Source organism: Equus caballus, chromosome 7 (genome assembly GCF_041296265.1).
Source record: "Equus caballus isolate H_3958 breed thoroughbred chromosome 7, TB-T2T, whole genome shotgun sequence".
NCBI lineage: Eukaryota > Metazoa > Chordata > Mammalia > Perissodactyla > Equidae > Equus > Equus caballus.
In genome coordinates this window covers 49,080,921-49,105,616 of record NC_091690.1, presented here as the reverse complement: position 1 = coordinate 49,105,616, position 24,696 = coordinate 49,080,921, and the positions used below count along the sequence as shown (strand labels likewise).

The following is a 24,696-nucleotide window of genomic DNA, read 5'->3' as shown; positions in this document are numbered from 1 at the left end:
GTAAGCAGTCCTCTGAGCACCCTGTTACTGTTATTCCTCACCGTCCTCTATAGTCTGTGGTCATTCTTCCTCAAATTCATTACATCCCTCTCTTTCACTGCAGGTGAAATCCTACAGGTCACTGGCAAGAGGGCACTGAAAAACCATGATTTTTAAGTTTTGGGTTAAGAATAAATTAGGAATTAGTTTTAGGACAAAAATGGTAATTATAAAAGAATAAAAATTAAAACTTGCCTGAGGAAAAAATACCTGAATTTGAATGCACACGACAAAATTAACTCATAATGTACAATGATTAAATGAAGGAAATTGCAAGGTATATCTGAAAACCCATAATTAAAATGAATTTTAATACATTCTGAAGAAATAAAACCACAATAGTATTTATTAACATAGGATGGATTAGAAAACATTTGACAAAATATATCAATGAAACAACTACAGAGGTGTTCATTTCACAAGGAAACACACACAGTTTTAATGACATAGAATCAAACATTATTGAAAACATATTGAGGGAACATATTCAGCTAAAAGTAACAGGAAACACACAGAGTCCTCCTGACATGAGAAATGTGATTGTTCTCATGTAGAAGAACCGGGTCAAGGCAGCCACTGCACAGTGCAGCAGAGAAACAAACTCCTACATCCTTCTTTTTATGCCCCATTGTAGCAATGATGTCATGGTGAAACAGGAAAACACAATCACCAGCACTATTAACAGCATAAGGTGTTTCCTATACAAATTAGACTTCATACAGATATCATCTAGGAAAGAGAGAAATCAGAGAATACTCCCACCACAAAGGTCTGAATTAGTTTCCCGGTGGACACAAGAAGCCTTACAGAAAGACCCCAACTCTAATGGATCTTTGATGTGACCTTGTGAAATAGTGGAAAATATACCTCTAAGAAAATAGAAATCCAAACAGTTGGTGTTGGTTTTCAAGATACTCTTGCCTAGAAGAGCAAAGAATCGACAAAATGGGATTGAGGATGGTGTCCTTGAAGCTCCTATGCAACTGTCCCTCTTCTTGTATGGTGGCTCCAGAATCTGATTAAGGCCTCGTCTGCTTCTGCCTTCCAAATCTCATGCAAGTGACACTGTTGGTGAATTCTAACATGGAACCATAAAGGGGATGGATTCTTAAAGATCTGTTTCTGAATATTACCTGTATTGACATAACACAATACATGGTGATGTGTCCAGCTCTAGATTTTGTTGCCCTATCACAGGCCTCTACTTAATGCAAAGTCTATTCACCAAATACCAGTCAGAAGGAAGGACAAAGAGCAAAAGCCCAAAGAGGAAAATAAATTCACAGGAAAGTATACTTTTTGACAAACTTACCATAAAAAAATTTTATTACAACCGTTCAATAGTGTGGAAAATAAAAACAGGCTCCTATACCCACCACCCCATCAAAGGAGCTTTCTCTAAGAAAGGTACAAAATGTACAATCGATTAGGCATATCCAGGAACTAAAACACAAGGCCAATAAGAAAATGCCAACAAGTACAAGCTGTCATTTTTCAATGGTCTCTTAACAGAGAACAACTAAGACATTATAAAAAATTACAGAGAAAATATCATTAACTGATTTAAGGAAAAAGCACTACTGATTAATCTTACATAGTATTGATGAAGGATCACTTGCAGAACTCTCTCACCGCAATACTCATTTCTGAAAGCAATTAATAGAAACCCACAATCTAATTTTGCACTTTAAGAGGCTTGACAAACACAATATATTTACAGCTTTTATAACAACTCTTTCATGTTGAAAGTTTTCTAGAACATTTATACAAACTAACTTCCAACAAGTTTTTTCATATTACTTACATTTATATTTCTTTTTGGTGGGAGTTTCAAAGAGAAGGATGTAGGCCAACTGAAGTCTTTCCCACGCTGTTTACATTCAAGGGTTTTTATCAAGTGAGTCCTTTCATGCCTTCAGGAAGAACTGGGATGACAAAAGTCTCTCCTACATTCATTACATTTACATTCTTTTTCATCTACTATGCATTCGTGCATATCTTCAAAAGTTTGCATGAGAAATAAAGGCTTTACCACTTTCTTGACATTCATAGGCTTTCTCTCCAGTGTGACTTCTTCCACATCTTTGAAGTGAAATGAGAGACGTGAATACCTTACTGCAGTTTTTACATTCACGGGGTTTCTCTCCAGTGTGAATTCTTTCATACAATCAGATAACTGCAAGAAGTGAATGCTTTACTGCAGTTTTTACTGTATTCATAGGGTTTCTCTCTAGTATGAGTTCTTTCATGTTTTCGAAGGGAAGCAGAAAAAGTGAATGCTTTACTGCATTTTTTACATTCATACGGTTTCTCCCCAGTATGAATTCTTTCATGTAATCGAAGAGCACTAGGAGATGTGAAGGCCTTACTGCATTTTTTACATTCATAAATTTTCTCTCCAGAATGAGTTCTGTCATGTATTTGAAGAGCACGGGAAGAACTGAATGTTTTACTGCAGTTTTTACATTCATGGGGTTTCTCTCTAATGTGAGTGCTTTCATGTCTTTGAAACGCACTGGGAAATGTGAATGCTTTACTGCATTTTTTACATTCATAGGGTTTCTCCCCAGTATGAATTCTTTCATGTATCTGAAGAGAACTGGGATAACAGAATGCTTTACTGCATTTTTTACATTCATAGGGTCTCTCTCCAGTATGAATTCTTTCATGTCTTCGAAGAGAACTCAAAAAAATGAATTCTTTACTGCATTTTTTACATTCATAGGGTTTCTCTCCAGTATGAATAGTTTCATGACTTCGAAGAGAACTGGGAAAATGAAATGCTTTACCGCATTTTTTACATTCATAAGGTTTCTTTCCAGTGTGATTTCTTTCATGTACTTGAAGAGAACTGGAAGAAGTGAAGGCTTTATTGCATTTTTTACATTTATAGGGTTTCTCTCCAATATGTGTCCTTTCATGTCTTTGAAGAGCACTTGGAAAAGGGAAGGCTTTCCCACATTCCTTACATTTAAATGGCTTCTCTCTATATTTTTGATAGTCACATGGTTTGTGTTCAGTGTGACATCTAATGTGCATTTTAAAGGATGAATGATGCATGAAGACTTTTCCACATGCACTGCATCCCCATGGTTTAGCTCCTGTAGGTTTCTCGTTCAGATTGAGATTTGGAATAAGGCTAAAATTTTCTCCACACTGACTACCCTCTTCACTTTCACAGAGTCTCCCTACCATATGACCACTGTAAGAAATAAGAAGCACATTATTTATGATTTTGTATTTGTTATAGTTATTATGATTCATAAAAAACATTTAGGTTTTCTGTCTTGTCTCAATTCTATAATGAATGCTCTACAAGAGGCTTTCACCTTCATATGATCAAAACAGTGATATTCTTATATAGAGTTCATTAATCCTATTAACAAGTGAAATATTTTGCAATAACTGATCCTCTACATCACATTTCAGAATGTATATTTGATGACAATTTTCTAAGATTTGCTAAATTTGAAGCAAGGGTTATTCATTTTCTTTGTTTCTTTTTAAAATTTCATAACATACCAGAATTCTTACATCGCACACTGCCTCCTATTGTGAGTGTGACCCACCTCTGTTTTCTCTCCTGGTTTTTGTACTGAACTTCAATATTATGATCTTCCCATATTTTTCCTAAAATGCAGACCCAGAAAGATTATTCCAAAGTATTAGAAATTATAGAAAAAGTTTTAGATTTAAGTCCATGATGAGCTATGACCGTTTATTTACCAACACCCCCATTGCCACATTCTACATCTTGGAACAGTGTTGATGGGCAAGAAACACTTGTTCTCTAATTGATGGAGTGAAAGAATGTCCTCACTCTTACCTATAGAGGCCAGGTTCCTTAAGGTTTCCCGCATTACCTCTCTGTAGAGTTGTTTCTGTGAAGGATCCAGTAAAGCCCACTCCTCCAGGGTGAAGTTCACAGCCACGTCCTCAATGTCCACTGAGTCCTAAAACACCACAAATATGTGTAGAGCAGGATACATGAGCCTGACAGCACTGGGGATCTACATTCCATAAGGACAAAGATTATAAATGATTCCGTCATCTCCAAGCATTTACTCTATGTTGTGATCATCAAAAACTCATTTCCTATACACACTTCCTCACCAATTTAACAGCATTGTGAACACATGGAAATTATTTACACATTTTTAGTGTCATCATGTTACATCACATTTCTCTGCAATGGCAGGGTACAGAGGATATTAGGAAATGACAGAAATTTTAAGGAATTAAACAAGTATTATCACTTTAAGACTGACGATTCTATATAAAGAACTCTCACAACTCAACCACAAAACATCAAACAACCCAATCAAAAAATGGGCTGGAGACATGAACAGACATTTCTCCAAAGAAGATATACTGATGGCCAATAGGCACATGAAAAGATGCTCATCATCGCTGATCATCAGGGAAATGCAAATCAAAACTACACTAAGATATCACCTTACACCCATTAGAATGACAAAAATATCTAAAACTAATAGCAACAAATGTTGGAGAGGTTGCAGAGAAAAAGGAACCCTCATACACTGCTGGTGGGAATGCAAACTGGTGCAGCCACTATGGAAAACAGTATGGAGATTCCTCAAAAAACTAAAAATAGAACCACCATACGATCCAGCCATCCCACTACTGGGTATTTATCCAAAGAGCCTGAAGTCAGCAATCCCAAAAGTCCTGTGCACCCCAATGTTTATTGCAGCACTGTTCACAACAGCCAAGACGTGGAAGCAACCTAAGTGCCCATGAACAGACGAATGGATAAAGGAGATGTGGTACATATATACAATGGAATACTACTCAGCTGCAAAACAGAACAAAATCATTCCATTTGCAATAACATGGATGGACCTTGAGAGAATTATGTTAAGTGAAATAAGCCAGCGAGAGAAAGATAATCTGTGTATGACTCCACTCATATGAGGAATTTAAAACTATGGACCAAGAACAGTTTAGTGGATACCAGGGGAAAGGTGGGGTGGGGGGTGGGCACAAAGGGTGAAGTGGTGCACCTACAACATGACTGACAAACATTAATGTACAATTGAAATTTCACAAGATTGTAACCTATCAATAACTCAATAAAAAAATAATAATAAAAAAAACACCATTCAGAATATTAAAAAAAAAAAAAAAAAGACTGACGATTCTTTGTGAGAAAAATTCTTTCATCTCCTTCCTTATTATCCACCAGTTACAGCACTCCATGAGGCAGAGGGTCAAATCTGCATGAGGTTTCAATGGATAAAAACATAGTGAAGAACTGGAAACTTTTTTTCTACTCCCATCACCAAAAAGAGAGTCTAGGGGACCTGTAGAAATCAAACCTTTAATGAAGGCCAGCTGGCCACATTGTCCTAAAGTACTACAGGCCATCATTACAAGGATCAGATGCAGCTGGCTGAATGTAAATATTCCTATGGGGAAGCATCACTTTTAACACATAATATTTATCACAGACCCAGTTCTTTCTTTCTTTCTCTGTATGATTTGGTGGGACCAGAAAGTTATTTGGAACTTAGAGCTCAGACAAAGGAAGGAGGTGTGACAACTGAGACCATAAAACTGCTATACTCACGTGCCTCAAGGCTACTTCCTGCCAATTTTTAGAACACATAGTGAGACAAGAATGTGCGAGAACAGCTCTTTCCAGTCAAACACAAGCACTCTGCCAGGCTTGAGGGACAGGTTAAGAGCTACACATTGCAAGGGAGTTCACTGAAGTCCACAATGGTTTGATAGTCAATTTGCCAATGATTATAGAATATCTGAAGGATTTAACAGTACTTTTCCTCCAAAGAACATAAAATGTCAATTCTTCAACTTCAATAGGAAGTGTTTCCCATCCAGCCACTATAGATGATGCCCTGCCAACTTCCGATCCTGCACTTAAGGAACTTAGAAGCTGGAGAAAGCGTTCCTGCCCCGCCCCGTCCCGCGCCACCCCACCCCATCTCAGCTGAAGGCAGAGGGCTCAGGATACACAGCTCTCAATCCTCACCCAGTGGCGATCGGCTGTAACTGCAAGTGAATAATACCAGAATGAGAAAGACCCAACCTTCCAACACCAGACACTACATCAAATCTCCAGACCACAGAGAATACAATAAGCACCCAGAACTCAGTCCTGAGGACATAGAAATATGTAAGCTAAATGACAATGAATTCAAAATAGCCATCATCAAAAAACTCCACGAGGTAAAAGAATGCAGAGAAACAATTCAACGAGTTCAGGAGCTACTTCACAAAAGAGATTGAAAGTATAAAGAAGAATCAGAAATATTAGAGACAAAAGACACAATGGAAGAGATAAAACAAAATACAATTCCCTGAATGCTCGAATGGACATCACAGAGGAGCGAATCAGCATAATCAGCATAATTAAAATGCTCCAGACAGAGGAAGAGAGACAACTAAAACTAAGAAGAAATGAAGAAAGTCTCTGAGAAATATCTGACTCAATGAGGAAATGCAAAATAAGAATTATAGGTATCCAAGAAAGCGAAGAGAAGGAGAATGGAGCAGAAAGCTTGTTAAAGAAATAATAGTAGAGAACTCCCCAAATCTAGGGAAAGATAGGGAAATATGTGTGGAAGAAGCTTCCAGACCTCTTAGACTTGTCAATGTAAAAAGACCTACTGCAAGGCATATAGTGGTAAAACTGGCAAAAATGAAGGACAAAGAAAGAATACTCAGGGCAGAAAGGCAGAAGGAACCCGTATCAGGCTTTCAGCAGATTTCTCTACAGAAACCCTACAAGCTAGGAGAGATTGGAACGACATATTCAAAACTTTAAAGGATAAAAATCTTCAGCCAGAATAATCTATCCAGCAAAAATATCCTTCAGATATGGGGGAGAAATTAAATCTTGCCCAAACAAAAGCTAAGGGACTTTGTAGCCACGAGACCTCCCCTCCCCACCCCAAGAAATCCTGAAGAGGGCCCTCGTACTTGAAAAAATAAAAAAAGGGAGAAAGGGGCCACAAAACACAGAGTAAGGAGATAGTTACAATCAGAATAGGATAGCAAATATTCAACTATAGCATTAGGCTTACGGGAAGGAAAACACCAAAAACAAAGACAATCTTGTCACTTTAACCACAAACTCACAACACAAGTTGGAATATGATATGAGAAAAATAACTTAGGAGGGGAAAAGGAAAGGGACTGAATCAGTTTAGACTAAGGAAATAAGAGGCCATCAGAAAATGGACTATGATATACACGAGATTCTGAACACAAACTTCAAGGTGGCCACTAAACTAAAAAGCAGAACAGAGACACAAAAAATAAAGAAAGAGAAAACAAAGAAACACGTCATACAAAACTACATAATTCAATGGGTACAACAAAACAGGACGAGAAACAAAGGAAATGCAGGAAAACTGGAAAACAAGTGATATAATGACAGCATGAAGCCCTCATACATCAATAATCACCTTTAATGTAAAGGGATTGAATTCTCCAATAAAAAAGACAGGGAGTGTCGAGATGGATTAAAGAGCAAGATCCAACAATTTGCTGCCTTCAGGAAATAAAAAAAAAGGCAGGGCCAGACCCGTGGCTGAGCGGTTAAGTTCGTGTGCTCCGCTGTAGTGGCCCAGGGTTTTGCCAGTTCGGATCCTGGGCGTGGACATGGCACTGCTCATTAAACCATGCTGAGGTGGCGTCCCACATGCCACAACTAGAAGGACCCACAATTAAAAATACACAACTATGTACCGGGGGGCTTTGGGGAGAAAAAGGAAAAATAAAATCTTCAAAAAAAGGGCAACATCTTACTAAGATTTTTTGTGTCATGAGAGCTTGGCTTGGTAATCTTCAGGTTGCGGCCCCAACACAAGGCTGGATAGAAGAGTGAGTTGCACCCCATGTGCAGCTAGATCAGGCTGGACAGAAACGTGGGTGATGCTCCATTTACAGCTAAGGGTCCCACCAAACTGCTGTCAGCTCTCAGGGAAATAAGAATGGTTATTACAAGGAATGTTCCAATTAGAGAAGATCATTTAAGAAATGCACCTAAAAATAAAATCTTCAAAGTTACAAACATTGATTATTGAAAGTTTCATTGCAAAAACTTAATGAAAAATTAAAGATATAAGATATACCTAAAACAAGGCTACATGACAATAAACAAAAGTTCTGACAGACACCCCCATATCTACATTCAAAGGAAGGCCTCCACATAGGCCCTTCCAAATGGTGAGGGGACTCTGAGGGATTTTCTAGTAAATTACTACACTATTCCGTTAAACAGCCAATAGAAACTATAATTACAATTATTGAAAAACTTTGGCAAATTCTGGTAAATAGGAGCTATGCTGTCTAAACTCCACTTAGAGCCTGCAGATGGAATCCTGGGAGCAATGGCAAAAGCCAGTATGGGGTGAGAATTCTTACCGGACCCTGATTTCCTGGATCACTGTCTGTAGGGCCCAGTCAAGAGAGAGGAAAAAAAATTTTAACACAGTCCCTTCCTTTCAAAACCCAAACCAATTGGTTTTTGATCCTTTCTCTCCCAAAGACAGCTACTGCCTTTTTTCTTTTTTTAAGGTATGCTTTTTTTGGTGAGGAAGATCTGCCCTGAGCTAACATCTGCTGCCAATCCTCCTCTTTTTGCTGAGGAAGACTGGCCCTGAGCTAACATCTGCTGCCAATCCTCCTCTTTTTGCTGAGGAAGACTGGCCCTGAGCTAACACTCGTGCCCATCTTCCTCTACTTTATATGTGGGATGCCTACCACAGCATGGCCTGCCAAGCGGTGCCATGTCTGCGCCTGGGATCCAAACCGGCGAACCCCGGGCCACCGAAAGGGGACGTGCGAACTTAACCACTGTGCCACTGGGCGAGCCCCCGAAAGATTTTTATTACTTACATTTCCCAAGATAAGGGGGCACCCCATGCAAGGTAGGCTCACAGGGGCTGCATCAGGGCTGCTCAGGAGGCAGAATCAGGAGGGGGACACAAATCTAGGCCACAGCCTTCATTTGGGTCCACAGGAAATGTGAGTCAGGGCAGAGAGAGCAGCTCAGGACTGGCTGCTTTGAACAGTTCCAGCAGCCTTTGGGGCCTAAGGACAGTCCTCAGTCATCTGGTTCCTGGCCCTGGGTGGGTTTAGGGCAGGGAATACTGTCTGGCATGTGAGAGGCAGATAAGGAGGTCTGTAGGGACAGGGCACTGGATAGGGCGGGATGCACATGAGAGGCCTGCTCCGGACAAGCTGTCCACCGCCAACGTGGAATGAGGTGCCCCTGGGAGGGGCAGGGTCTCCCTATGTCTGAGAGGACCCCCAAGATGTCAAAACATCTTAAAAGACACAAAATAAAGCACATGATAATACAATCAGAAAGAAGACAAAGATTTGTCTGCTCACATCAGTTCAATTCAACATGGTGAGGGAGATGCTACCAGGGCAGTCAGGCACCAAATGACATAACAGCATTCCAGATTTTAAGGACATACACACACAGTCCCCAGACAGACAGATAAAATCACACAGGCTTTATTACTGGACACACGTTTACACACCCACACACAGACACCCAAAGTCACACAGGCTCAGAGATAATGGCCCAGAGACACACAGCTCAGGCCCTGAAGAGGGAGAGTCAGGGCCCACGATGGCTGCAGTGATCACCGTGTTCCAGCCCCTCACGCTGCTATGATCACTTCCAGAAATGTGCCCCCCACACATGTCCCTTCCTCACTTTGCTTTCCCATTGGAAGCTCAGTGCGGACAACAAAGCTCTGTGCATCCTCGCCCAGCCACCGAGTCATCGACTGCAGTCTCTGTGGTCTGGGATCCATCACCCCTGAGCTCTCACCTGTGCACAGACCTCGCGTGGGTCAGCCCCACAGGCCACCCTCACCAGGGCCTTGATCACTGGCCCACCCTGCAACACTAGCTGATGGGGATGGAGGCCGTGGACCTCTGCCCCCAGGTCTCCAACCACAGAGACATCACCTTGGGGACCCAGGAAAGCACTGGAAGTTGTTGCAAGGACATTTGGGACGTGGCTTGGCTCATTCTGCCTCTTCCTGTCAGAAACAGTGGGTTCACCTCCAACAAACAGGGCTGTGCACTCCAGGAAAGGTGGAAACCCCTGCCATTTCTGCCACTTCCTTTTGTGTGGTGCCCATTGCATTCTGGGAGCCATGTGAAGGGAGGGGGCCCCAGGACTGCAGAGGGTCTGGCTGAGACCACCATTTCCCACAGGTGTTGGGACTGGAACTCTGCAGGGTGAGTCCTGTTCCAGAAAAAGTAAGCACAGGCCTTGGTGGGTGGGCTCCAAACTCATTCTGGAGGCGGGTTCTAAGGTGAGGGAACTGGGCATGGTCTGCACAGGAGCCACTGAAACCACAGGGTGGAATGTGCCAGAGATCTCAGGGAGAGTGATTTAGGTACAGTCAGGCACCTGAGGGACTCCCAGAGCTAGGACAAGGCAGACCTTGTCTTTTTGACATTATTGGTGATTTTGAGACTACTGTGAAACTGTGCTTGTTGGTGCAGAGGTGATGTTAATGTGACAGTGGGGAGTACTGTGTTACAGGGGCCTGTGCCTCATGACATGAATTCTGGGTTCTGCCATTGCCTCACCTCACAGTCACCTGGGGCTGCAAATGTGAAAATACAGGAATCTCACTTAAAATGGGGCCAGGAAGACCTGAAGGGGGAACTCTTACACACTACTACTGACCATACCTTACAGATCCCAAAAAGGAAAAAGTGTACCTCCCATTCCCCAACAGGAAGATGCTTACTTTACAGACCCCAGGAGGGCAAGAATTTCTCCTTGCCCAGCAACAGCCCAGCCAATGAGAAACCACCACACTCAGCCACTGTCACCATATTGAACTCTCAATCTCCTTCCATGGACTTCTGTTCCAAACAGCCCCTCCCAGCAACCTCCTGTCCTCTATAAAAACAAGCCCATCTGTTCTGTTCTCCCTACCCGCCGATGATTCACCACAGTTTGCATATCCTGAATCATACTTCCTCTGCTATTCCTGAATAAACCCATTTTACTGGTAATATAAGTGGCTCTTTTGATTTTAAGTTCAACACAACAGAAAATCTGCACAGAGTGGGACAGGTGTTGCATCCAAATATTTTTCCCAGCAAGGAGGCAGAGTAGGCTTGAAATGGGAAACTTAAGGACTGGAAACAGCCACAAGACCTGCTCTGGGAAGACATGATGTTGGTGCCCAAGGATTAGATTAGGATATGCCCAGGCAGATCCCACTGCAGAGATGTCTTAGATGCCTTGTTATGTTTCAGACCATGGCATTCCCAGGACATGACCCAGGAAACCTGGTGTCAAGGATGGAGGCCGAGAGCCCTGTCACTTTCTCACCAGTTATGTGAATAACACGAGGGTAGGTGTAGCCCTAGAGGACGTTTTCTAATTCAGACTGGGTACCAGGAAAAGTCTATCACGGCCTATGTCCTTCATTCTCCTTCTTCTTTATCCTAATAAGGAACCCAAGGTGGTGGAAGGAAGTGTTGCACACGTAGCAATCAAAGTTCAGGAGAATTCCACATTCTCCTAGCATGTGAAAACATTTTTATTGTTTTCTCTCAGTTGTTTTTTGTATATACCCATACTATTTTAAGAGGTGTTATAAGTTTTCATAAATGTGTAGTTACACCACCATCAAGATGGAGAACACTCCATCACCCTAAAGGAACTGTCCCATGGTGCCCATTAGTACTGAACCCTCCCACCCTTAAGAACTGATGTGTTTAGGTTCCTGTACCTTTGCCTTTTCCAGAGTGTGATATAAATGGAACACCATGTTGTCTTATGAGTTCTTTTGGGAACTTTGATAGAACATTTGTAAGAGTGCATGATTATACAAACCTTGCAACATTCTTGTGAGTTTAAAATTTTTGACATTGCCCACTATGTCTTCAACACTAAGAGATTCCACTGTTATGAGCTCTGTGAAATGGGTAAAACCCTGCGCTTAACTTTCTTTACTTGTATTATGGGAGGAAGGATGGGGACAAGGGAGCAAATGATACACTAATAATAACAGAATCACATAATTTCTACACTGCTAAGAAAAGACAAGTTAGCACCGAAAAAAGGGAACAAGCTTGGATTTCCACGTTGTTTAATGAAACAAAAGCTGTTTCAAGTTTTACCCCGTCTTCCATAACACCTCCTGGAAATGTAAACATATGGGAATGATCCCTGAAAACATTAAAAATGGGCTTTGGTGGCTTTGTGAATTACTGAAGCAAAAACCTCCTAGCTACTCCTCTTACAAAAAGGCATAGAAAATGTCCCAGTTTGAGGATGTCCATTTTATCTCCTTTGCCACCACATAGGATATTACTCAAAATGATAGTGTGCCTCTGTCTATAGCTCACCTTAATCATTCCTTGGATTATTACCCTCTAAAGATTCATAGCTCTTTTTAATGTTTTAACCAGGAAATCACATTGAACTTGCACAGATATCATTCTACTCATAGGAAAACAAAGGATGGGCTACAGCTGTGCAGATGACCTGAACCCTTCCTCAAACTGGGAGAAAATTGAGGATTTCATGGGGTACAAATTGTGTCATTCAGTCTGAAGAGCAGCAAAATGATATGCTGAATCAGAAGGCAATTTCAAATCCTTTCAACTGAAGTTAAACTGAAACAGAGATACCACAAACACCCATGGCCCAAAGCAATGGAAGTCTCAAGTTCTGGATAATCGTGTATCTGGATCGTGCTCAAATAGCCCATGCAGTAAAACATTTAACCATGGCTAAAATGAAGATGAACTCTGTCTCTGCCTTATCTTTATGGGGAACCATTGCAGTTAACCCCAAGAAGGTAGGAATTTTGGTATTGCTGCCCATTGTTTACATCCACACCTGAGCAGTTTCTCAGTGTTTAAAATATATTATAAGGTGGGAAAACAATGATCAATGTTGACATCCTCAGTTGCTGAGGTGCCTGCCTACCATGGAGAAGTTATGCATCCATCAGTGGATGAATGGACACAAAATTGGTATATATAAATATACCAACAATGGAGTATTATTCAGCCATAAAAAACGAATTCCTACCATTTCTGAAAACACAGATGAAACCTGAAGGCATTATGCTAAGTAAAATAAGTTAGAGAAAGACAAATACTTTATGATCTCACTTACGTGTGGAATTGAAATAAAACACAATCAAATCAAACTCATACAAAAGAGATTAGTCTGTTGATTACCAGAGGTGGGAGTGGGGAGGCAATTGGAGGAAGGTGATCAAAAGGTACAAACTTCCAGTTATAAGATAAATAACTACTATGGAGGTAATGTACGACATGAGTATAGCTAACACTGCTGTGTGATATATAGGAAAGCTGTTAAGACAGTAAATCCCATGAGTTTTCATCACAAAGAGATTATTCTTTTCTTCTTTCCTCTCTTTTTATTCTGTCTATATGAGAAGATGGACGTTAGCTGACCTACTGTGGTAAGCATTTCACCATATGTGTAAATCAAACCATCATGTTGGACACCTTAAATTTACACAGTCGTGTACGTCAATTTTTTCCTCAATAAAACTGGGGTAAAAAAGGAGTCAGAGACTTCTGGTCCTGGTCTGTCATACAAGGAGCTCAGAAGCTGGATTCCAGTCCTCAGAAGGAAAAAGCCAAGATACCTGCTCTTCCATCAGAGAATTGAGGTCACAGGGTAAACCATTGTCTCCACAATTAAGAGAAAATGTAGGCATTGAAAAATAAACCCCAAATATTCTGTTCTTAACAAGGCATGACCTACAAGTAATCTATTTCACAAGAGCATAACTGACTGGGATTTTCCAGAGCCTACCTGACCTGGGGGGAGGGAAAGAGCCAACTTGAGTCTCTTCTAGTCTTCTCTGCTCTCAAAGGTGGGGTACATGTGAGGATGATAGTATTTTTTTCCCCTCCTGACACAAAATATTTGGCACCTGTCCCAATGCCACTTCTCCAGCTCTACATCACCAAAGAGGTGTCCAACAGGTCAATTCAATCCTAACACTAACCACCCAGAGTTCACATCAGGCTCCACAGGATAAGAGGTCAGTCCCACAGACTGCCCTTCTTTAGATGCCAACCACAAATGGGGTGCCCAGGCTGCCAGCATTTCTACTCAGCTGTCAACAAATTTGTAGATTCCCTCCACACTTTATTACATTTGGTAATTTACTGAAATGATTCTGAGATCTCAGCAAACTGCTTTAATTACTATTATTGGTTTACTATAAAGGATACAACTCAGGAACACACAAAAGGCAGACATGTATAGGGCAAAGTAGGGCAGTGGTATGGGTGAGGGGGGTGGAGGGGGCTGCAGAGATTCCACATCCTCTCTGACACTCCACCCTCCCAGCACCTGTGTGTGTTCACCAACCCAGAAACCCTCTGAATTCTGTCTGTAAGGGTTCCGATGGAGGTTTCATTACATGAGCACAACTTATTAAATCATTGGCCATTGGTATTAACTCAGTCTCCAGCCCCTCTCCTCTCCACAGGGGCTGGGAGCTGGGGCTGAAATTCCAAGCCTCTAATCAAGGCTTGGTGTTTCCAGTGTCCAACCCCCATCCTGAAGCCATCTAATAGCTGTTCAAGAGTTGCCTCATTAAAACAAAAAATCTATCACCCTTATCGCTCAAGTAATTCCAAGGGCTTCAAGAGGTTTTTCTAGGAACAACAGACAAAGATCCAATACCTTTCTTATTGTACCACAGAAGTTCAAGCCCAGATACACAGGCTCACTAAAACATTGAGACCCAATCACCGGACTGGAGAATGCTTCCCCTCTGCCCACACCTCCCTCTACATCAACGGGGCTCTTGTTTAATGTTAGTGGACTACACTGAAGGAACTAGATGCTTTCCAGTAACATCAGGAGGAAGGCAAGGACGTCCCCTCCCACCACTCCTAGTCAACCTTGTACTAGAATTATTAGAATTGCTATAAAATTAGCTAAGGCTAATGCAATTAAACATGAAAAGTAAATAAAAGGTATATAAATTGGGAGGCAGGAAATCAAACTATCCTTGTGGCACAAGGTTGTCTATGGAGAAAATCTCAAAGAATCCCCAATAACAGAGAAATCCCTTGAACTAAGAAGAGTGTAGAGGAAGGATGAAAGATAAAATGCTAATATACAAGTCAATTGTTTTCTATAGACCTACAGATATAGTGAACTCATCTTTGACAGAGGACCTAAAACAAATCAATGGGAAAACATCTTTTCAACAAATACTGCCAGAAAATCTGGCCATCCACTGGCCAAAAAATAAAAAAGAATCAAGACACGACTAGATAAATTTCACCAAAATTAATTAGAATTTAATTATAGACCTTAGTATTAATGTAAAACCAGAATAGACCTAAAATATAACATAGTTGAAAACCTATGCGGTCTTTGTTTTGTTGTTAATTCTTAGATACAACACCAAAAGCAAAATCCAAGATAGAAAAAAATAAGATTGATTTCATTAAAACGAAAAACCTCTGCTCAGTGACACACAATGTTACGAGATGAAAACAAGTCATAGACTGGCAGATAATCTTTGGAAATCACTTATCTGATAAAGAACTGGTAACCAAAACAATCCAAAGAACTCCTAAAACTCAACAAAAAGAAGACAATCAACCCAGTTAAAAATGGGCAAAAGATCTGAACACACACCTCAGCAATGATATACAGATGGTAAATAAGCACATGAAAATGCTCAAAGTCATGCATCACTAGCAAATTACAAATAAAAGAAGAATGAGATATCACCAGACACTTATGATAATGGCTGGAATTAAAAACACTGAGAACAGTGAAAGGTGGTGAAGATGGAGAGCACTAGGAACCCTCACTCACCGCTGGTGGGAATGGAAAACGTTATGCCTACTCTGGAAAAAAGGCAGTTTCTGATAACGAAGCCTACTCTTACCCTACGATATAGCCATCACGTTCTTTGAACTTACCCAAATGAGCTGAAAACAGATGTTCACAAAAAACCCTGCACATGAATGTTGACAGGAGCTTTACGCATTATTGTCAAGACCTAGATGTAACCAAGAATAATTTCAATAGGTGAAAGGATAAACAATCACAGGGACATCCATAGGGTAAAACATTCTTCAGTAAGGAATAGAAACCACCTTATCAAGCCAAAGATGGGAAAACTTCAAAATAATATTCTAAGTGAAAGAAGCCAATATGACAAGGCTACACACTGTAGGATTCCAAGCATGTGACACTTGAGAAAAAATCAAAGATAAGACATTGAAAGGTGACTGGTTGCCAGGGATTCAGGGGTGGGAGGAGTGAACAGGGGAGCACAGGAGATTTTTAGGACAGTACACATATTCCATATGATACAGAAATGATGGAGACATGCCATTTGACATTAGCCAAAGCCCAGGGATTGCATAACACAGTTAACACTAATGTAAACTATGAGCTTTTGTGCATCAAACTGGCCCTTCAAATGGACCACAGTGATACAAGATATAAAATACAGGGCAAACTGTGTGGAGTCAGAGTGGTTATGTGGGAAATCTCTGTACTTTACAGTCAACTTTTAGGTAAACCTACAACTGATGCTAAAAAAAAGGAAAGTCTACTAGGAAAACAGGTAAAGAAGGCACATTAATATTCACGACTGATGACAGAAACAGACCATCTTTCATTCCATTAATGTGAACTTATTTCAACAAGCCATTAAGTTGCTCTGAGGCATGTGCCCTGAGACTTAAAAGAGAGGAGAAAGGTCTATTTTTTACATTGGTAAGAGCCCAGCACTGTATGTTCTGAGAAGTGAAATGAGTGCCTTCATTACTATCAGTACTGTCTGGAACTCCCATGCGGATAAAGTGTCCTCGTGGGGCTTTGCATGTGGGCTTTGTACGCATAGAGACAAGTGTTACTTTGATTTCTATTGTAGGTAACTGTGAGCCAAGATTCCCAGAGTTTCTTTTTACCAAAAAGGGGCAACTCTCAGGGAATCACTCATAGTCTGCAATGTCTGCAGGTAGAGCCAATGATTGGTTGAGCTAAGACGACTGCTTGATGTAAGGTCAGTGTGACGACCCTTGGTGCAGTCCTTCATCAGGGATGTCACAATTAAGACATGAAAAGCAACAACTCTGCCTGAGCTCCATCATGGACAAATGTGGTGCTATTGGGCCAAAAGTTTATGACATCCTGTTGCTTTCCACTCAGTGAATTCTAAGGAGGTCACCAGGGAGCTTCGGACTCTGGGAAAGGCGACCACCTTCAATACCATGGTACCTGGTAGGAGACTGAGGACAGGGAAGACCACCCCCTCCTGCAGGCAGGATATCCCAGAGGGCCCACGTTTGCCTCCATCATGTCTCCAGGGGGTCTCAGTAGCCATGCTGAGCTCTCTGAATGCTGTTCCCAGGTCACAAGTCAAAATGGACTGCTGGATAGATGGTTCCATGCTCAGGGCCATCTACTGGCAGGATAGCCTTATGTCACTGTAGCTCTAATGGCATATATTGTGGGGTCTAGGCCTAGTTCTTGCATCAGAAGCTATGGGCAACTTACGGCCATGATGGGTATCCCAGAAGGCATGACAGAAGGTCAGAGGCCTCTGTAGTGAAGAAGTCTCTGAGGGCACTAACAGGAGTGTTGGTTGTGTGACAATTTGAAGACAGTCTCCAGACTTTTGTGGTAGGGGGTGCCATTCTAGGTGGCAAATTTGCAAGGAACAGCACAAATACGCTCAAATAAAATTTGTATACAGGAAATACGTTACCTCTGGAACAACAAAAGAACCTAGTAGATGTTGTGGATGCTAAGGGAAATAACAGCTATTTCTTCATGGTCTCAGAGAAGAAGCAGGGCTCAGATATCAAATAATTTCCAGAAATTTAACAAAGTTGTCAGGGCCTCACATCATATGAGTGGCAATGTCCCATCCACTTTTTGCAATCTCCTTTTTTTCACATTTGTATGTTCTGAATGTCTTCAGAGGAGATGTCATTAATGTAACGTCATACCTGTGTTCTTGGAGAAACCAGGATGCAGTTCAGACCCCACCTGCAGTGGCTGTGGGAGAGCACAGCTGTGGAAGATCCATGAGGACAACCCAGTAAAGGGGCATCATGTCTCTTCAGAGGGGAAGGCCAAGTGCAGCTGAGAGGCTGTGGACACAGGACTGGACAGAACAGACTCAGCCAAACCTGTGAGAGCAGGGTATTGATCAATTGCTGGTTGGCTGTGGTCAGTAATTTCCATACTGTGGGGACTGGGTACAGAGGTCTGTGTGGTACAACCACTGCCTCAAGTTGGTAAACCACTCTGAGGTGTCATCCATTCTCTCCAGGTTTAAAAACAGGACAAATTTGGCTGTTAAAAGAAGCACTGAGAATAATCACCCCTTCATTAAGTAGGTTTTCTATACAATTTTCAATCCTTCAAGACCCTGTACAATTTACTTTGGGCCATATTAACTGCTTGATTTGGGAGGGAATATCGTTGGGGTCCCAATCTGTTAAGCCAATTTCTAAGTGACAAAAGCTTCACTTAATTTTAATTCCTGCTCATTGGCTCAGAGCTTCCCAGCTCACTTTGGGATATTTTAGGACAACTGGTGTTATAACCATAGAGAATTTAGTCAAAACCATCGTTCTGATGGCTAAAAATGAAACATTTGTTCTGTCCTCTCTATTACATTCATTAACACCGCTAAGATTATCAGGGGCACCTTCCTTAAACTTAGAGGGATCCCCAGGTATAACTCTAATTTGACACCTAGTGTTGATTAACTACTTGAAGTTTTCTGAATTCGTGCATTACATCAGAGAGCAAAAGTAATTCAGACCCTGTGTTGTAGAGGCCCAAAAGTCAAGCAGTTTACCTTTATCTGTTTTGTTATGTAAATTTATTCAATACATTCTAGACGTTCAGTTGAGACAAGTTATGGACCTTTGTTTCAGTATTGTTTCCTTCCTTCTGATCTTTCCTCTATCATTTTCTTCCTCATGGGATACACTTCAGGGAAGGGGATTCCTCTCTACCCTGGTATTTATAAACTTTTTTCCTTAAAACAGTGCCTTCAGGGCTAGGAGCCTACCCATGACACTGTTCACTTTATAGGGTTTCAACCCGGGGCTTAAGTCAGGTTTGAATTTATACACTGTGCCACAGGGGTGCCATAGGTATTGTCCCCTACAATCCTGAAGGTCAGGATCTTCATGGCAGTACAGCCGGGGGCAGCAGAAGTACTGAAGGGTCATGCAAAGCCCTCTGCTATTAGGAGTGTGGACCCAGCCCACCACCTACATGTTGTCTTATCTTTCTTTGTAAATGAATGCTCTTTCAGCAGTGGCCCTTTGACGGACCCACCTCTTGCAAACGTATCATCCCTGCCTACCACCCTCATCCCTGGAGTATGTCAGGCCAACACGGCTTCTGTCACAGCTTCACTCTAACACACAGATAAATCCCACCAGAAACACTGACCCAAGACTCATTTAAGGAGGTCCCAATCCCACAGTCCTGCTCCCAAATGCCTACAAATCTTCAAATTGCTAGTGCTGGTCAGCTGCCCCTAGAACTGAGGCTTGGTGGGTCAACAATGCAACACGGGGCAGCACAGCTCACAGCATGGGCTTCACAGCAAGCAGCCGCCCACAGTGCATGCCGCCACCAGGCAGCAGAGCAGGGGAGCAAGTCAGAGCAAGAGAAGACAGACCCACAGGTAGGGGTCACGTCTGGACATCCTGCTCAGGGCGCCAACTGTTATGGCCAACTGTAGAAGGGTGATTACTTAGTTGAGACTGATGCTAGGGTGGCACAAACACACATAGGGTAGGACTCACACAACAGAGGTCTGAGGGGAGGGCAGGGCCGGCCTCTCAAGCAGCTCTGACAGGGCTCAGAAAGCAAGGAATGGAGCCTGGCCTGGGGCTTCACTGGGCCTGGGGGTGGGGCCGGGGCAAGAGCTCTGCACACAGGCAGGGGCTGGTGTGGGAATCTCCTGCCTGCTCGAGAGGAGAGAACTCCCAGGCTTCCTCCTCAGCTTGTCCAGGTTGGGACACAAGGGGAAGAGGGTGGGTGGGGCTTAAGCTGTGAGTCATCACCCAAAATGTGGAGTCTGACTGCTCATTACAAGGACAAAGTGGGCAAGAAAAATATGCATTCTCAACTGATTTATATAAAGAAACACTAACAGGGGCTCAAAAATGATCAAAACTGTGTATCTGGATGTTACTGATTACCAGTGCAGGAGGGGACCAGGATATGTTGGCAGTGAGCCTTCTCAAGTTAGACTTTGCTGCCTTACAGATTGATTTTTAAGACAGAGACATTTATATTCTGTAATTTTAACTCTTGTACATAGGAAACTATTCTGGGATTTAACTCTTTGAAACACTAACAGTTACGGGAGTGTAAACCATACAAAATAAAATTTTTCAAATCTCTTTCTAACTAAAAGGACACGCGGCATCCCAGTTTATCCTTCCCCTATAGCTCACAGTGGGGTATTTTCAGGAATAAGTGGCATATTATTTATTACAATGCACTCAGGGTTTGAGTTTAAATCCTTAACTGTATTGGATTTTCAAAGACATACAGAAGCTTTCAGAAGTTTTCCTCACAATGATTGAAATAGAATTTAATTGCTTTAGCCTTTTAAATTAATATGTTCTCTAGAGATATGCACAAAAGAAAACCAATCAAAAAATGAAAAAATTTTCCTGCTTTCCTCACATCCCATCTCTCTATCAACTTACAGTCTCAGGGCCCAAGTGCTAAGGGAAACTAGAGCCAAAGGGCTGCACTAGTCCATTGATGAAGGAATCTAAAGGGAAGAAACACAAACACTGGAATCAGCTTGGATGAGCAGCCTGTTTCCCACAGAACAGAAGGAAAGCCACAGTCAGAAGGTCCCATGTTCCTGACTCTCCTGATGGAGATAGAGCCCGGGAGGGGGTCAGTCCCTGGAGAAGGAGGGGAGGGCACCTGAGCAGCCACAGGAAGGAGCTCTGGGAGTCCCACACACCCTCCTCTCCCCAGGGAACAGTGCACATGCTCCCTCTCTCAGGCTCCCTTCTCACAGTGAGGAAACTCTCAGCCGGATTCAGTTTAAGGTTCTGACCCAAATGGACCCCCAGGTTAATGGGCCCTAACCCAGGACACAGAACTATGACTTTCAAAGTTGAGTTACACTGTGAACAAGTTACACTCTGAGTGCACCTTCACTGTGGATGCAAAACTCCAACTTACACCTAGAAAGAGGGCCACGGAATCCACAGCTACAACCTCAGAAAGGGCGTCACTCCCCAACCCATGAGCACGTGCACCCCCAGCTTTCCAGGGCTCTGCAGCTCCTCTCAGGACAAAGGCTCCTTCCATGGGGGTGTGAGCAGTAGGAGACCTGCAGGGGGAGGCTCCCCAGGAAGAACAACTGGGCTCTCAAGTCCTTCCCTCTGCAGGCCCAAGGGGGCCTCAGCTTAGACTCTCTGCCCTCAGTACTCCAGCCCCACTGGAGTTTTTTTGGACCAGCAATGATGTTTTAAATGACACAAACCCAGTGTATGAACAATCCAGCTAAAACACTCAAGCTAGTCTTTATGTGGAAACGAGGGAAAAAAATTGCATGGAACTTTGCCAGTTCAACTAGAAACCCCACATGAATGTATGGCATTCTGGAAAGGAAAATATGTTAATATAACCTATTTCCATGACAAGTAATTTTTTTATAAACTGTTAATCATACTTGAGGACTTCAGGTCCAGAAATTCATTTAAACTCACCCAAAATGAAAGAACAGACCTCAGAATATGAGTACACACAATGGGAGAGAAAAAAAGGGAAAGAATTTCATCCATGCGATGTAAAACTGGAATACTTTATTTTTTTTTTTTTTTTGAAATTCACCTCTTTCTTGTCTCTGGAAATATTTTATATTGTATTTCAAGTCATATTGAATAAATAAATTTTTATTCATTGAAAAACTGAGACTAAAATAAAGTGAACAAATCTTTTATAGGTGACAATTCAGGTAAGGACAGTGCTGACAGGACAGACCATCCTGGAAACATCCACCCAAAGCACATTCCATGGGGTGTCTCTGCCAAGGAAAGACCCTGGGGGAGAGGCACGAGGATTTCATAGAACGTAGTCCCAGGAGGTTATAATTTACCCCTGCAAATTATCCACACACAAAAAATAAATCTCTTAAAAACAGCCATTCTTTTACTGTGAGAAAATGATAAACAATTAAAATATTGGATCTGCTTCAAATTCACCAAGAACAAACAGTTGATAACAATGCTGTGAATCGGACGCACGAAGTTGGCATTTGTGAATGAAGGAGAGACTGGACATTTACGCATTTGTTGCCAGCCCTGGAAAGACCTAGACTCGGGGACAGGGTTGTAGATTTGAGAACCTGTTCCACCAATGTACGGAAAATTCAGAGGCAAATGGGTGCCCTCCAGGGAGACAGGAAGCACTGGCAACCCCACAGACCGCAGCCCCTCCGCGCAGGGACCCCGCAGACCGAGGCCCGACTGTCCTGCGGGCCCTCCGGCGGGCCCCGCACCGTCTGGGACACGCAGGGCTGCGAGCGCACAGCTGCCCAGAGACGCTCCGGCCCAAGTCGCCGCGTGCAGGGACCACAGGTCGCCCGGGGCCCGGCTGCCGGCCTCGCCCCCACGCTGCGGCCGGAGGGGCCTGAGAGCCGAGAGGCGCCACCGCGGACTCGGGGCCGCAGACCCCGGAGGGGACCGCTGGAGGCCGGGCCCGCCCCGCCGCTTCCCACCAGCCCCTCCTCCCGCGTCCTCACCCAGGGCCACTCACCATTTCCAGGGCTCCTGGGTCCCCTGAGTCCTTCCTACGACCCCCACGGCCACTGCACGTCACAGGGTGACAGGGGCTGTGGCAGAGCTACCAGGGAACGTTAGGAGCAAGTGGCAACCGACCCCGAGCAGGGCAGGAGCGAGAAGGGGAGGCCACGTTGGGCCAGACACTCTTCCCCCAAATCCTGACTCCGGGCCCCAAATCTCACCATTTCTAGATTTCTTGGGTCCGCTGGCGACGACGTTCCTGTGACTCCCGAGCTCGGTACAGGTGACAGCTCACAGAACAGGCGGCAGAGCCACGTGAAGCCTGTAACGGCTGGCAAACGCCGCCCCAGCGCGGCTAGAGCAGCAGCAACTTCCGGGGGTTGGGGCGCTTCGCCCCACCCACCTGCCCAGGAGCCGCCTCTGATTGGACAGTTCGCAAGAAACGCCCCCTTCGCCTGACTGACAGCCCCTGAGTTTAAGTGTCTGAGCAGAATGCCAGTCAGAACTCCTCCTCAGCAGGGATGTGTACATTGAAAGGTAGTGCTGGGAGGAGACTTCCGGAACTGTGATCCTTCTTTACACACGCAAACTGAAACTCACCTCACCATATGCAATAATTAGTCTCTATCCATTTGGATCTTTGTTGACAACGTGAGTCTGAGATAGTTTTGCCAGATAGGTACACAGGCACAGATACTCTGACTAGGAAAGAGTCAAAGAAGGAGATACTGAGGATCTGATAAAAACTAACACTATCTGTTGAGTGTTTGCAGAGGTAAAGTTACCAGAATAGCCTAACCACGGAAGGTTCCTGCAAGCAGCCTGGCTTGAAGCCAGTTCTATCTGCCTCAAGCCATTAAGTGAACTAAAGTGAATGGTGCCTCTTAAAATCTCATTAATATTTTAAATTCTCCTCTTCTGGGAGGGACCAAGCAGTCAATTCTAGATCATGTGATGTATGTAGTAGCATGTGTACATGCTACCCGTGAGCCTTAAAGGAACATGACTGGCAGGCAATAAACCATTATCTCCCACTTGTTCCTTAACTACATACTCATGAATTGTACTATGATCTAACAATTAAAGGACTTCCGCCCACACACACACCCCAAACCCTTGTTTGAGGAGACATTGCTTTGGAAGATATCCCTGGTGTTCTCCATTGCTTGTGCAGCTGATAAACCTTTCTTCACCTATTCTGCCTTGGTTGTGCTTTTTGGCTCCACAATCACCGACGTAAACCTATTGAGTTCAGTTACCACATCAGGGATGCTTTAGGTGGGCAATCTTCCAACAGTTCAATCAGATTCAGCACAAGAGTGTTGGGAACAAAAACAAGCCATCATTTCAGAAGAAAAGTGACTTCTGAGTATTCAGACTGCTTAATTTTAGAAAATGTTTTTGACGTGAAAATATTTGTATCCCATGGAAAATACAAGCACGGACTCTCTCTCACTGGTGGTGAAATCACTGTCTGTGGTCATGACCCACACAGATGACCCTTACTTGTTGTTACACTATTTAATCCAACTGTAATGAGACTTATCAGAAAACTGATTTCATCTAAATAATCATCTCACTGATTGGTGAGTCTGTGATACTAGAGAATAACATTTATTCTGACAGTGTTGGAATCACTCCGTGACAGGCATCCTCTCCATAGAGGTCTGCCAAGATACCACTTCTGACAACTTCCTCTCCCAATTCCTAAGGAAATGCTCATCTTTGATATCATTTGAGTCAAAATGCCCCACCCAAGTCCACCTGAACTTCAGCAATATCTCCACCATGCCCAGAGACAGAAGGATACCTGGAGGCTATCTGACAGATGGACACTGA

General features: G+C 42.9%; 1 protein-coding gene across 7 annotated transcripts; it reads right to left on the bottom strand.

Annotated features, from left to right (window-relative positions):
• Window positions 1-359: 359 nt before the first annotated feature.
• On the bottom strand, window positions 360-23,248 carry LOC102149586 (zinc finger protein 709). 7 transcript variants are annotated; one of them, XR_011440947.1, is made up of 6 exons: window positions 23,079-23,233; window positions 18,061-18,243; window positions 3,866-3,992; window positions 3,609-3,669; window positions 1,844-3,241; window positions 360-1,685 (listed from the first exon to the last, which is right to left on the bottom strand). XR_011440947.1 is itself a non-coding variant. In XM_070274039.1 (5 exons), the coding sequence occupies exons 1-5, from the start codon at window positions 23,079-23,081 to the stop codon at window positions 2,200-2,202; spliced, it is 1,416 nt and encodes a 471-aa protein (XP_070130140.1). In that variant the 5' UTR covers window positions 23,082-23,233; the 3' UTR covers window positions 360-2,199. The 7 variants fall into 7 exon arrangements, 2 of the variants coding, with proteins under 2 accessions (XP_070130140.1, XP_023502261.1); XR_011440948.1 differs by having other exon boundaries at window positions 360-1,172; XR_011440949.1 differs by having other exon boundaries at window positions 360-1,117.
• Between the last annotated feature and the right edge of the window lie 1,448 nt (window positions 23,249-24,696).